Source organism: Elephas maximus, chromosome X (assembly GCF_024166365.1).
Source record: "Elephas maximus indicus isolate mEleMax1 chromosome X, mEleMax1 primary haplotype, whole genome shotgun sequence".
In the NCBI taxonomy this organism is placed as follows: Eukaryota; Metazoa; Chordata; class Mammalia; order Proboscidea; family Elephantidae; genus Elephas; species Elephas maximus.
The window spans coordinates 38,433,661-38,449,367 of NC_064846.1; the positions used below are offsets into that span (position 1 = coordinate 38,433,661).

Consider the following 15,707-nt stretch of genomic DNA (forward strand, 5'->3'; position numbering starts at 1 on the left):
AGTTCTACTCTGTCCTATAGGGTCGCTATGAGTCGAAATCGACTCGACGGCACTGGGTTTGGTTTTTTGTCTTTTTTTTTGGTAGAAAGAGTGGCTGGAGAACCTCAATATCATCAGTCAGAACAAGGCCAGGGGCCCACTGCAGAACAAGCCATCAACTGTTCTTATGCAAGTTCAGCTGAAGTTGAAGAAAATTAAAACACATCCACGAGAACCAAAGTACAACCTTGAGTATATCCCACCTGAATTTAGAGACCATCTCAAGAACAGATTTGACGCACTGAACACTAGTGACCGAAGACCAGATGAGTTGCAGTATGACATCAAGAACACCATATATGAAGAAAACAGGAGGTCATTAATGAAAGAAAAGAAAAAAAAAAGACCAAAACGGATGTCAAGAGTCTCTGAAACTAGTTCTTGAACACAGAACACCTAAAGTAAATAGAAGAAATGATAAAGTAAAAGAGCTGAAAAGGAGATTTCAAAGGGTGGCTCGAGAAGACAAAGTATTACAATGAAATGTGCAAAGACCTAGAGTTAGAAAACCAAAAGGGAAGAACACACTCAACATTTCTCAAGCTGAAAAAACTGAAGAAAAAATTCAAGTCTCAAGCTGCAATATTGAAGGGTTATATGGGCAAAATATTGAATGACATGGGAAGCATCAAAAGAAGATGGAAGGATTTGTCTCCCAGCAAGGGAACAAAAACAAACAAAAAAAAAGATGGCATGAACACTGAGTCACTGTACCAAAAAAAAAAAAATTGGTTGAAGTTCAACCATTTCAGGAGGTAGCTTATGATCAAGAACCGATGATGCTGAAAGAAGAAGTTCAAGCTGCAATGAAGGCGTTGTGGAAAAACAGGGTTCCAGAAATTGACGGAGCACCAACTGAGATGTTTCAACAAATGGATGCAACGCTGGAAGTGCTCATTCATCTATGCCAAGAAGTCTGGAAGACAACTACCTGGCTAAGTGACTGGAAGTGATCCATATTCATGCCCATCTCAAAGAAAGGTGATCCAACAGAATACATGAATTATCGAACAATATCATTAATATTGCACACAAGCAAAATTTTGCTGAAGATCATTCAAAAGCAGCTGCAGCAGTGTATCAAGAGGGAATTGCCAGAAATTCAGGCCAGATTCAGAAGAGGACGTGGGGTATCATTGCTGATGTCAGATAGATCCTGGCTGAAAGCAGAGAATACCAGAAGGATGGTTACCTGTGTTTTATTAACTATGCTAAGGCATTCGACTGTGTGGATCATAAGAAATTATGGATAACACTGCAGAGAATAGGAATTGTAGAACACTTAATTGTGCTCATGCAGAACCTGTAAAAAGATCAAGAGGCAGTTATTCAGACAGAACAAGATGATACTGATTGGTTTAAAATCAGAAAAGGTACGTGTATGGGTTGTAACCTTTCACCATACTTATTAAATCTGTATGCTGAGCAAATAGAGAAGTCAGACTATATGCAGAATATCGTGGCATCAGGATTGATGGAAGGTTCATTAACAACCTGCAATATGCAGATGACACAGCCTTCTTTGCTGAAAGTGAAGAGGACTTGAAGCACTTACTGATGAAAATCAAAGACTATATCCTTCAGTATGGATTACACCTCAACATAAAGAAAAAAAAAATCCTCACAACTGGACCAATAAGCAACATCAAGATAAAGACTGAAGTTGTCAAGGATTTCATTTTACTTGGATCTACAATCAACACCCATGGAAACAGCAGTCAAGGTATCAACTACATACTGCATCGGGTCAATCTGCTGCAAAAGACTTCTTTCAAAAGCAATGATGTCTCTTTCAGGACTAAGGTGCGCCTGACCCGTGCCATGGTATTGTCAATCACCTCACATGCATGGGAAAGCTGGGCAATGAATAAGGAAGACCAAAGAAGAATTGTCGCCTTTGAATTATGGTGTTGGTGAAGAATATTGACTATACCACGGACTGCCAGAAAAATGAACAAATCTGTGTTGGAAGAAGTACAGCTAGAAAGCTCCTTAGAAGCAACAATGGTAAGACTTTGTCTCACATACTTTTGACACGTTGTCAGGAGGAACCAGTCCCCAAAAAAGGACATCATGCTTGGTAAAGTAGGGGGTCAGTGGAAAAGAGAATGGCCCTCAACAAGATGGTTTGGCACAGTGGCTGGAACAATGTGCTCAAACATAGCAACAATTGTGAGGATGGCAAAGGACTGGGCAGTGTTTCATTCTGTAAACATAGCAACAATTGTGAGGATGGCACAGGACCGGGCAGTGTTTCATTCTGTTGTACACAAGGTCGCTATGAGTCAGAACCAACTTGACTGTACCTAACAACGTAAGTAAAAATGGCAGCTCTGGCCATTCTTCATTTAAACTTTTTTTTATTTGTTCTTTCAACAAGCATTTGTGGAGCTCTTGCAATAAGGTTCAAACACTCATGGTGAAATCGTGGAGGGGGATGATAAGAGTCTGATGTAAGTCAATGTACCACAAGTCAGTACCATGTCCTACAAAGCCCTCAATGTCATGACTTCCTAACTCCCGCACCCCTCAGAAGTCATCTCCTACCACTCACTCCTGCCTTTTTTCTCCTCTGTCCCAGCCAGGAGCTCTGGTGGAGCGATGGTTAAGTGTTTGTTGCTAACTGAAAGACTGGCGGTTCTAACCATCCCATGAACCGTGGGAAGAAAGACCTGCAAAGCTGTTCCTGAAAAGATTACAGCCTTGGAAACCCTATGGGGCAGTTCCATCCTGTTTTATAGGGCACTGTGAGTTGGAATCAACTCGACGTCACGCAACAATTGTTCCAGCCACACTGGCCTCCTTGTTATTTTTCCAGGACGCTACCTCAGGGCCTTTGCACTTGCTGTTCTCTATCAGAAACAACTTCCCCCAGATAGCTGTCTGACTTGCTTCCTCACTTCATCCAAGTCTCTGATCATTTCCCACTTCCACAGAGAGACCATCCCTAACTCCCTATAAAACTGCACACTTCCTGACAGACTATGTCCTCTTTCCCAGATTTACTTTTCTGACATTACTTTTTTTTCAGTTGTTTATAGTACAGAGTACATATGTCCTGTGATGGGAGGGAGTTTGTTTCCTGTATGAGCTACGCAGGAGGCAAAATTGACATGAATGGGAGTGGGAGGTGTCAAGAACAACACAACGGCCTCTCACTGGGGAGACTGGGTAGATAGTGATGTTATGCACTTAGTTGTGAAATAAGAATGACTAGCAGATCTGGGGGGAGGGTGAGTAGAGATGGTGAGTGCAGATTGGGACATGTTGAGTTTAAGGTACTGTATGTAGGTAGGTGGCTGAAAAAATGGGAGAGGGCTGGGTTGGAGATCTGGATTTGGGGGTCGGCAGCATCGAAGGTAAAAAGGCTGACAAGGGTGGGACCCTGGGGACCACCTACATTTAAATGATGAACAGAGGGAGAAGCATCTGCCTAGGAAACTGATAAACACTGCACTCAGTTTCTAACAGAGCTGGGGGATGTATCCTGGCTGCCATAAAAGATGTATTTTTTAAATGATAAGTATTTCAAAATAAAAAGTTAAAAATGTCTTGAGAGTTAAGGAATTCCTTTTAGCAGGGGAGGATCTGTGCCTCCTCAAAGAAACTCCTAGAAATCTTCTTAGCTCGCAAGGCTAAGGCAACCTAAGTTCGTCTGCTTATTCTGAATGTCTGAAGAGGCTTTTATTCTGTTCACAAATGGGAAGGAAAGTGTAGCTTGTGAGACAACTTACAATACTTTCATTAAGGCCAGAGACATGGTAGGCGGGAAGTGATTGGGTGAATTGGAGCAGAATATACTGCCAAAAATGGGAAACTCCAGCCAAGAAACACAAGGAGTTTTCTCAATTACCTAGGTAATTCAAGCCAAAACAGGTATTGTACCTGAAGAATCGTGGATAATTATAGCTGTTCTGACCTACTCTGTATTACTGACAAAATCCTCCTCAAACAAGCCTAAAGTATAATATTTGTACCTAAAATCATGATTTCCCCCACAGCCCTCTCCCACCCAAGTCTATTTATCTATAAAAGAAATAACAATTGTGTGGGGCTCGATAGCTCCCTCTTGGAGGCAACTCACTGCCATGGAAATCAATTCTTATTTCTGCCCATTTATCTGCTCTCCTTTCTGTCTTAGACAGTGGAATGTGAAGAGAAACTGGATCAAACCACCCGAGCACCCAAATCCTTTCCCTTCTGAGGCCTACAAATGTAAATTCTGGGACATATGGCCCTTCCCTAGTAGTTCAAAGTTTGAGTCCTCTGTCCCATCAGTCAGGGTTTCTTAATCTCTAAGGTCAGTGCTAAAAAACATGTCCCTAAACACTGAACTGTGGCCAAAAGAGAAGGCTGAAATTATAGGCTGACACTTCACTTAGAAAGGGTCCTCAATACATGACAATATGGTTTTCTCTGTGGCAAGGCTGCCTTTCATGATCAACATTAAATTTCTTGTTCTTACAACTTCATCACAATTTTGAGTTTTCCCCTCACTGTAGCTCATTGATAAAGAACTCAAATATAAAATCAGTTCAGCTCCATGACCACAAAAATACTACACCACAGATTTTTAAAGACAGTGGATTGAGTTTCAACCACAGTCAATTGGCTCCTTTGTGTACAATGAAAGAGCCTGACATGTCCAATTAGAGCCCAATCATCTGGGGGAAATCAAAGGCTCAGACATGCTTGGAACAAGTACACTTCTGAATGAGTAGTATCTTAGAACTAACATTCCCAAGGCCTGCTATACTCTCACTTTTTAAAAAATCATGTAACTCACACTAAAACAATATAATACTGTGGTAGAAAAATTAAACTTCAAAAATCCATTTCTCTGAATGATTTTCTTTTCCATGTGATATTTTTACAAAGGAAAAATGTCCGCAATTACTTCTTGATGATTTACTTTCCCACCTGATACAAAATAAAATGTAAATTAAGAAACTATGAAGCTTGAGGCTGGATGAACCCCCGAAACTAATGCACTGAGATCACCTTTAAACCCTAATCCTTAAACCAAAAATATCCCCTCTAAAGTCTTCTTGAAAACAAACAATAGTTTAGCTTAACCAGCAAAGAGTGTCTGCCTTAAGCACTGTGCTCTTTTTTAAAAAAAAAAAAACAACTAAATGGGATCAAATTGACAACAGCAACTCAAAAGGTTAGACAGGACGCTTAGGGGGCAGTGAGTCTGCCGGTAATGGAGGAGGAACAACTTGGAAAAGGAACGTGACAATGGTAGTAGAATTCAAAGAATGTAATCAATGTCACTGAATGGTATGTGTGTAGAAATGGCTGAATTGGTGTATGTTCTGCTGTGTATATTTTCAACAACACAAAATAAAATAAATTATTAAAAAAAGAAATTGAATAAAGCAAAGAAAAAAGAAATGACAACCAAAAAATATCACTTATCTCCAAATTATTCAAAATTTTCATTAAGGAAAAAACCTCCGATGTTTACATAATGCATACTTTTCTATTTCAAATAAAAAAATGATTTAAATTAGGAATCTCACATAGAAACAAGACAGAAGAAAACAGAAAAAATCTGTCTTCTTCAAGTAATTTCACTTTTTCACTAAATATTTTCAGTTAGGAAAATATTTATAATACTTACACACTATATACTTTTTGCATTTAAAAAACACTGGAGAATTAATTAGAAAATATCATGGAATTAAACATTAACTGAATATATTTTAGTGCAAAAAGTACCTAGCAGTCATGAAAGAGGTTTGAATACACATATGCACATGTTGTTGTCATTGTTATATGCCATCTAGTCAATTCCAAATCATAGCGACCCCATAGCACAGGGTAGAACTGCCCCATGAACCTGCACTTTCCTGCACCACCCTCCCTTTAAAGAAGGATAAAGCTAGAAATGAAAATCATCCCAGTTCTACACGCCTACGTGAAAAGTGAAAAAGAAATCATACATTTCATAAGGCTTGGTATTCTTTATCCTGCAGATACATACTGCCACTAGATCAGTTGTATTTAACGGGTTAAAAGAGTGTTGAAAGCATCTTTAAGGGTTCTTTCTATATTTTGAGGAGCGAAACAAAGTGAAAAGAGTACAGGGAACTGAGAAAACAGATATGTACTTGGTCCAAAAACTATTTGCATGTGTGACAGTCACTCTTGAGTGAAGAGTTAGTTGTTAAGCTATCTGTTCAAAGTGAATTAGACAAATATAAAGCAATCCATATTCCCCAATGGTGCAAAAATCAGTGCTTCGACATTTCAAAGATGTAGCTTATTTAAATAAGCAACAATTCTAGGAGTACTTAAAGACATGTATCATTAATACCTGAACTTCAGAATCAAAAGAAAAGAGATTCTGTCTTCCATCTCCTCTACTGAGTTTGTTCAGCTGTTCAGTTTCTCTTCCATACTAAAATTAAAAAAAAAAGAATATGCAAAAGTCGGCCAAATAGTACTTTATTTTCTTCAAAACAGTACTAAACACTGTTTAAATAGATAGCTTATGTGAACTAGCAATAGACAACCTCAAAAATATACCATTCTCCATTTCCATGTATTTAAGATACTTATTTGGCTAAGGAGTGATATATTGCGGTCACTATGACCCATGATAAGCTACTGATCGGACTCTTATACTTTCTATGTCTCTCATAACACCAAGAATATTGTTCTGTATGCAGTAGGTACAAAAAAGGAATCCAACAGACTTTGGATACAAAGGAGAAATAAACGAAAGAGAAAACACGATGCTTCCATAGATCCATGGTGTTCACCTGGAATGTTCTATATAATTCTGATTCCTTCACCTCAGGAAAGACATAATGGGCTGTACGGTCTGGAATGACAAAAGACTGAAGAGGGCATATGGCTAAAATCTACAAAATCATAAAAAGCCTAGATCAGGGGCCATGCGTGTGCACCTCAATTTTGGGAAACACCTTTGAAGCTTATTGTTGACACTTGAGAGAGGGGTGTACATTCAAAATAGAAAAAAAGGAATTGTTAAATGTGTGTAATTTAGTAGTCCAGAAAGAGGAATAAAATAAAAATATAAATAGGCCCAACAAGGGTTTACATGGATAAATGGGCCATAACCTCCTCATCGATTATAAAACAGGGTTCACACAGTAAAATACATATCCTAGTAAAATATCCCTGATAATGACCCTCTAAAATTTTAAAATTGGCTCATTTCAAATGTCAAAGAGCAGAGTAAATATAAATAGTATACATGACATCTGCTCACCCAAATCTCTATGTGGTGAAATTCATATACATATACATATATATTCATATAGACAGAGAATACTTGATTTACATATGAAATTAACTTATGTAAATCATTAGATTGATATCATGTTCATCAACAGCCCCTTGAAAGAAGAGTGTTTATTTTATGAATGACATACAGTAATTAAATTGCCCAAGAAGCAGATAAAACTAATGAAGTCACAAAACCTTGGAAGGGCTTTCTGGTATCTAGAAAAGAAAGCTTTTCCAAACTGAGAGTTGGCACTTACAAATCTGGCTTTAGCACTATAACTTTTCTTTTACAATTTCTACTTCCTTCACTAATTTGCTGTGGTTTTGAACTTAGAATTGATACTGCCAAAGGGAGTCCAGCATTAAAACTTCAATAGCTAATCCTGCACTGTCTCCGTTGAAGGCAAGTTGCCACAAGAAAGATATACCTTCATCAGCTCTGGATGCATGCTCCTCTCCAAGCTGGCCATGATGTTCTCAGCTTTTCCTTGGCTGCCAGTTTCATCATCTGTAAATTCATTAAAAGCAGATGTTCCAAACCATACAGGCCGTTACTAATCACCTAAGAAGAACATCTTAACTATCTCTCCCACCCCCATCCTCCCCGACTGGATTTACTGCAAAGAATTTTGATTATGAAAGCATAGGGAACACTTTAATGGACTTTTGAAAATCTGCCATGAATTTCCTATCCGTTTTAGTCTGGTCATATTTCATATGTCAGAGTCCATGCAGCATCAACTCTTTGAAAATATCCATCAACCTTCAGAGTCATTTGTAATGAAGAAGCAGGTCAGCATTCAAGGTGCAGAGCTCTATATTTACCCTGCACAAAGGACATTCCCATGGATTAAAGACAAGGGTTTTACTTCAATAATGAATCATTGAAAAATTCTGACCTTGTGCTGTTTCTACTGTTTCCTTTTTCTCTTGCACTAAACTGTCGGTATTGATCTGAATTATCTTTTTCAAAGTTATCAACCATTCCTCCATTTCCTGCTCAGTTTCAGCAGCCAGATAATGGCTATACTTATCTAACATCTTGAGTTCAAAACCATGACGGCGCATTTTGGGGCACTAGAGGGGGGAAAAAAAGCATGTGTTCAGTTAGTTTAGTTGCCATCTTAATATTAGATATCATTAGTTTATTTATTTTTACCTCAGCTCAGCACATATGTGCGTCAATACTTTCATGAAATAATTGCTTCTTTCACCAAGAAGCATAAGCTCCAAAATGACGATGGGCCATGTAAACACATCTTTTTTTGTTTGCCTTGGTACTGAGGACTGTGTAATATGTACAAAGCTGGCATAAAATACTGCTTTTTGAGTAAGTATTATCACATATGGCCTTTTGGCATCCTTCACATTTAGAAGATCAAACTACCACCATAAAAGGAAACAAACGTTTTACTATTTACACCCCGTCTAAAAAGTTTTCCTTGAGTATTCGTAGAAATTCAAAATCAGCTCTTCAAAACAAAATTAAACATGACCTGAAACAAATCTAATACTTGCTTTATATCACACCATAAAATGCATCATAGATACCTAATTCACATGCATACCTAATTACAGATATCTAATTCACATGCATAATATGAAATATATCTTAATAGCTTAAAAGGCTGTACTTGGTTATGTGAAATTGTGACTCGCAGTAATAATATGGAAGTGGCTTATCCCAAATAGAAGAAAAATAAAAGCATCTTCTTTCTTCAAACATAAGGATACATTCTTTTACATCACTACCTCCTTTGTCATGTCAAAAGACATGACACCCTATCCTCCTCCCAAACAGCTCAGCATTCATTTCAAAACAAGGCTCATGAATCAATAATTTTCCACGCATGGTCATTATTCAAATTCTGGAAAGTTCCTCCTCTCATCTTCAAAGTATAGTGAAGGATGAAATTAAGCTGCTCTTGTAAGCTATAAAGATTTATGAATTTGGAAACATTTGGGAGGGGAATCATAAAAATAGACAGGAAAGCAGATCTTGGGAGAACTATAAAGGAAGGTCAATTGTGACTAAAGCTAATGGAGAAAATCTGAAAGTTGTGTTGTGCCCTCTTTCTTCCAATAAGAGAAGAAAGCTGTTCTAAATTAAAAATTTACTTTCTATTCAAGTAGATCTTTATACTTTTTAAAATGCTTTCTGATTTGATCCTCAGAACACTTGTTTGCTCCAAAACAACGAAACCAAACCCACTGCCGTCGAGTTGATTTCAACTCAGAATGACCCTATAGGACAGGGTAGAACTGCCCCATAGGGTTTCCAAGGAGCGCCTGGTGGATTTGAATTGCTGACCTTTTTGTTAGCAGCCGTAGTTCTTAACCACTATGCCACCAGGGTTTCCCTTGTTTGACAGGTACATAAAAAACAAAACCCAAACTCATTGCCCTAGAGTCCATTCCAACTCATAGCGACCCCATGTGGTACAGAGTTTAACTGCTCCATGGGGTTTTCTTGGCTGTAATCTTTAGGGAAGCAGATTGCCAGGCCTTTCTTCCTTGGCACCACTGGGTGGGTTCAAACTGCCAACCTTTAGGTTAATAGTTGAGCCCTGACGGTTTGTGCCACCCAGGGACCAAAAAGAGTATACAGACTTTATTAAAGAGTATATAGACTTCATTAATCCCCACTCTACAGTTTTTTATACAGTTCAGAAAATTAAGATTCAGGTAGCCTCAAGGTGTTGAACCAATATCTTCATACTCCTAATCAGCTCAGTGCTCTTTCTAGTCTGCTATGCCACCCTGGCTCTATAGTAATGGCTCCTAGCTCTTGGTCAATCAACTTCTTATTTGGGTAGTCTCTCTGCTCTGTTTCTCACCCTGTCTTTGTTCATGCCCCCTCCGTATCCTATTGATTCGAAGCAACAAACATTTGTTAAAGCCCTACTGTGTGCATAGCATGGCTAAATACTATGGGGGACACAGAAATGAATAATACGTGCTCCCTGTAATTCAAAATAGAATGTGCGTAATGAACCATAAATTAGAGTGTGATTCAGTTAACGTGATCAAGGAAAAAGCAAAGTGGTAGCACAAGGGAAGTGGAGCTAAATTCCAACTAGGTAGGCATAAGAGTGAGGAAGGAAATAGAAAACATTTCAATGTAGAAGTGGCATTTGAGCAGAGTCTTAAAAGATAAGGTTCAAATAGGAACAGAAGGAGAAAGTATATGCCAAGCCCCCCCAAAAAAAACAATGGCAGGAAAGCCACATATGTGTGAAACTCTCTGGAGTGCTTGGCTTGGTATGGCTAAGATCACAGAGCGTAAGAATGCAAAGGAGACGAGACTAGAGAGTAGGATAAGGCCAAATCACTGCAGGCCTAAAACGCCATGTTAAAATCTTTAGATCTCACCCCATAAGACAATAAATCAAGAGCCAGAAGCTTTTGAGTAAAGAAGTGAAGAAGCCAATCTATGTCTTAGGAAGACAGCGTAAAAGATGGATTGGACCAGAACAACCAATCAAAAAGCAAGGCTCTAGGTAAAAGGGGATAAAAGGAAGACCCAGAAAAACGACAGTGAGAATGGAAAGAAGGTTAGAAGATTCAAGAGGAACTTTGGAGCCAGACTCAAAAGCGCTTGGTAAACATGAGTGAGAGTGGGGCATCAAAGGGGATTCTGAGGTTACTAGTATGGATGTTTTGGTGGATGAAGATGGCATTAACCAAGACAGAACAACGATGAGGTTCTTAACAGTCCATCAATACTTTCCCTGAAGGAAGAGAAACAGATTACCTTCATAACCCTACCTGAACAACGTCAATGCAGGCGTCCAAGTAGATGCAACCTTTAGATTCTTTTGAATTTTTTTCATCTTTATAGGAATTAAGAATATATGAGCCATCAGGAAGCTGGGTTAAGTAAAAATACCGCCTCTTGAATACCTACGGGGGAAAAACCACCAATGATCCACTTGTCACATATACATTGGACTTAAACAGTTTCTTCGATCTAAAAACAGTCTATTAGGCTTTCTATCTGGACACTCTTCAGACAACCCTGAGAAGCTGTTAAAAATTATAACCATCTTCATTTTTCTTTTAAGATAGAGACTTTGAAGCCAAGCGATTTGCCCTCAGTTGATCACACATCTAGAAAAGAACAATAATTCAGATACTTAACACTTTAAAGGAGCCCCGGTGACACAGTGGGGTTAAGAGCTATGGCCTGTAACCAAAAGGTTGGCATTTCAAATCCACCAGCTGTTCCTTGGGAACCCTATGGGGCAGTTCTACTCTGTCCTATTTTAAGGTAAATATGAGAGTCGACTTGGTGGCAATGGTGGGGGTGGGGGAGGGGGTAAAGAATAACACTTTATAAAGCATTTTTATATCTGAATCCCTGACCATTTCACTATAGAATACTTTAACCATTTAATTGCAAGCTGTGGTTGGACTCTATTTTTGTTCACATGACCACAAATCCAAATGTATGATGTGTATATACATATATACTAATAATACATACACACACGCACACACACACACACCCATATTATATATTTACATCTCACCTGCACTCCCCTACACTGTAGCAGCATCTCCCTTTCTGAAAGTCCAGCTTATAATTCACTCACAGGGAAAACTGAGTGTTATTAGCTGCTTACCAGTTGTTGTTGAGTGGCCTAAATGTTGAGATTTGAATCAGTAGGTCCAATAAGACAGTATCATTCATTGGGAGTTAGGGATTCACAGTAGTTAAGCTTCAGTCTGTTGCTATACCTCTCAGCAAAGCCCACAGGAATGGAGAAAAGGACCAACACTACCCGATGTGTTCATGCTGGCTCTATTCTCCCTAAAAACAGAACCCTGGACCCTGACGAAGGAGGTGAGAGAAGGTGATTAAGAATGCTCTGATGAACCTATGCCTCTCTTTCAATAAGTCATATACAGCAAGCTATGGCCAAGTGTCGTAGTGAGTGGTAGAGCTTATTCCAGTTGCAATCTCCCAGGATGATGAGTTTAAAACCATTTTTAGATCAGAAGGGAAGACTAGGAAATAGTCTCTTGGTGATAATTAAGAAAATGCAAAAAAAAAAAAAAGGGGGGGGGAGAGACAGCAAAGAAGACACAAGAGAGGCAAGGAAAGGAAGAGAGGAAAAATAAACTCAGATACAGAAGAAAATCAAAATAAAAAAAAAGAAGAAGAAGAAAGAAAATGCATTCTCACCCAAACTCCCTGAGGGGCTGAATTACTGGGCTGAGGAGACCATGGTCTTGGGGAACATCTAGCTCAGTTGGCGTAACAGTTTATAAAGAAAATGTTCTACATTCCACCCACTTGAGTAGCATCTGGGGCCTTAAAAGTTTGTGAGCAGCAATCGAGGATACTCCACTGGTCTCACCCCATCTGGAGCAAGGGACAATGAAGAAAACCAAAGACACAAGGGAAAGATTAGTCCAAAGGACTAATGGACCTTTGGACAATCACAGCCTCCACCAGACTGAGTCCAGAACAACTAGATGGTAGCCGGCTACCACCACAGCCTGCTCTAACAGGGATCACAATACAGGGTCCAGGACAGAGATGGAGAAAAATGTAGAATAAAATTCTAACTCACACACACAAAAAAAAGACCAGATCTACTATCCTGACAGAGACTGGAGAAACCCTGAGAGTATGGCCCCCCAAACACTGTTTTAGCTCAGCAATGAAGTCACTCCTGAGGTTCACTCTTCAGCTATAGATTAGACAGACCCATAAAACAAAATAAGAATAAATGGGCACACCAGCCCAGCGGCAAGGATGAGAAGGTAAGAGGGGACAGGAAAGCTGGTTAATAGTGAACCCAAAGTCGAGAAGGGAGAGTGTTGACATGTTGCAGGGCTGGTAACCAATGTCATAAAACAATGTATGTACTAATTGTTCAATGAAAAGCTAGTTTGTTCTGTAAACCTTTATCTAAAGTACAGTTAAAAAAAAAAGAAAGAAAGGAAATGCATTCCTGAGCATCTTGTCTTACTCGCAGAACTTTGCTTTAAGATTTAAGCTTGCCATTTTCAATCACCCATCTGATTATCCAGTATGATCCCTGTATTTTAAGTATGGAAAGTGTATTATTCGGCAAGGGCATTCTTGCAAACTAAACTTCTGGCACAGTAAATGAAACATCAACAATTTGTCTCCCCATAGAATGGACAAGTAAAATACAGACACATGTCAGGGGGTGTTTCTTTTTGGGAAAGCCAGTAAAAATAATGATGCTTGTAGTTATCTTTGACTTGGGTATCATTTTTTTTTAATAATTTTTATTGTGCTTTAAGTGAAAGTTTACAAATCAAGTCAGTCTCTCACATAAAAACATTATATACATCTTGCCACATACTCCCAATTACTCTCACCCTAATGAGACAGCCCGCTCTCTCTCTCCACTCTCTTTTCGTGTCCATTTTCGCAGCTTCTAACCTCCTCTACCCTCTCATCTCCCCTCCAGGCAGGAGATGCCGACATAGTCTCAAGTGTCCACCTGATCCAAGAAGCTCACTCCTCACCAGCATCCCTCTCCAACACATTGTCCAGTCCAATCCCTGTCTGAAGAGTTGGCTTTGGGAATGGTTCCTGTCCTGGGCCAACAGAAGGTCTGGGGGCCATGACCACTGGGGCCCTTCTAGTCTCAGTCAGACCATTAAGTCTGGTCTTTTTATGAGAATTTGAGGTCTGCATCCCAAGTATCATTGATTTTTGAATGAATGACAAAAATATACCAGGGCGAGGAATACCCTAACAAGTTAGACTGGTAAATGCTACAGCTTCTATTTCAGGAAGTGGCCACATGGGTATATGGTATCAACAGAAAAGAGTCCAAGCAGAAAATATCAATTTGTTTTTCAATGCCAATCGAGTGAAGGTTATTGCATTACAATACAAAGGTACAGAAAGCGTATATATAACTTCTCATATCTCATTTACCCACATTTCTGTTTACTGGAGCTATAATTTTAAAAAATCTGGATTAATATACAAGGAAAATACTAATCATAGTGGTGACTATATACATACATTTGCTTTTTTTTTTCATGACAGTGGTTCACATCTATTATTAAAACAAGGGGAATAAAAGACCTAAAATTATATGCTGAGCTCATTTCAAATGAGCAAAACATTTACAGAGTGCTTATATATTTTTTTATATATTATACAAAACACTGCTTTTTAAAAAGTTATTACAATAAGTATGTATGACAAAAATTCAAACACATTTTCCAGATATAAATTAATATGAAAACATTAAACCAGATTAGAATCTGAACTATAACCAAATCTAAAGAAATCTATAGCTTCAGTGGTATTATCTGTAGAATCCATCTGCAGGGTTCATAGCCAGCAACAAAGAGAGGGGCAGAGGAAAGGAAAACAGAGAGCAAAATATTTTGTGGCATAGAGTCAAATTATACTCTGCTAATTTTTTTTTCTTTCATGCACAGCTGCCTTACCAAGCAGAGACATTTTGTAGGAGCCGACGATTCAAGAATTAGCAAAGCATGTCATTACAACAGAGATGGAAAGGGATCTGAAATTACAGTAAATCGCTTCCTCTAAAATTGCAATTACATCTCAATGTGACACTGAGGTGGGCAGCTTATGGATCTGGGAGACAGCACAGTAAACATGGAGGGTGCAGATGGCTGAAAAAGCATGAGACTTCAGTTCTCATCTGGACTCTCCTCCTAACCAGCAGTGAAACTGTCCCCATGACTGTTTCTTTCTGAGCCTGCCTCAGTTTCCTCACTTGTAAAACTATGGGATCAGACCAGATAGTAAGATCTTTTTTTAAGAATCTATAAATAATTATATCAAAATTGAACAAATAACATAGCAGTCTTGCTAGGAGAGAAGCTACCCTCGCCAGCCATTTCAAACACACTAAAAGCATGCAGTTTACACAATAAAGAATCTTTCAATAAGTCACCTCTCTATAGAATTTGGAAACCCTGGTGGCGTAGTGGTTAAGAGCTCGGCTGCTAACCAAAAGGTCAGCAGTTCGAATCCACCCGGCGCTCCCTGGAAACTCTATGGGGCAGTTACTCTGTCCTCTGGGGTCGCTATGAGTTGGAATCGAGTCAAGGGCAATGAGTTTATATAGAAATCAGGCTCTGACCCCAACAACAGATCCGTGAGATCTCTAAGATCTCCTCTCATTCCAACATTCTATGATATATGTTGGGTTTCAAATTCTAGGAAGCTTTCATGGTGCCTTTCAAAGAAGAAAAGAGTATCCTAAATCTCTTATATGGAACCAAAAGCGAAATCAGAAACATACCTTCCCTGACATTCAAAATTTTTTCAAGATGTAACTATTTAGGGCATAAGTCCACCATTTTTTTTTTTTTTTTTGCATTTCAAAAAGAAGACAGGTGTTAAAATAATGACTATATGGAACAGTAGTATT

The 15,707-nt window shown here is 38.8% G+C and overlaps 1 protein-coding gene across 2 annotated transcripts in view; it reads right to left on the reverse strand.

The window, feature by feature from the left end:
- DOCK11 (dedicator of cytokinesis 11) overlaps positions 1-15,707 on the reverse strand; it is a 190,352-nt gene that overhangs the window by 106,350 nt on the left and 68,295 nt on the right. For both annotated transcript variants that reach the window (XM_049872652.1, XM_049872651.1), the window contains exons 7-10: positions 11,068-11,202; positions 8,199-8,376; positions 7,728-7,807; positions 6,362-6,445 (exon numbers count right to left, since the gene is read on the reverse strand). In XM_049872652.1, coding sequence (XP_049728609.1) covers positions 6,362-6,445; positions 7,728-7,807; positions 8,199-8,376; positions 11,068-11,202 — 477 coding nt within the window. The remainder of the gene's footprint in view (positions 1-6,361; positions 6,446-7,727; positions 7,808-8,198; positions 8,377-11,067; positions 11,203-15,707) is intronic.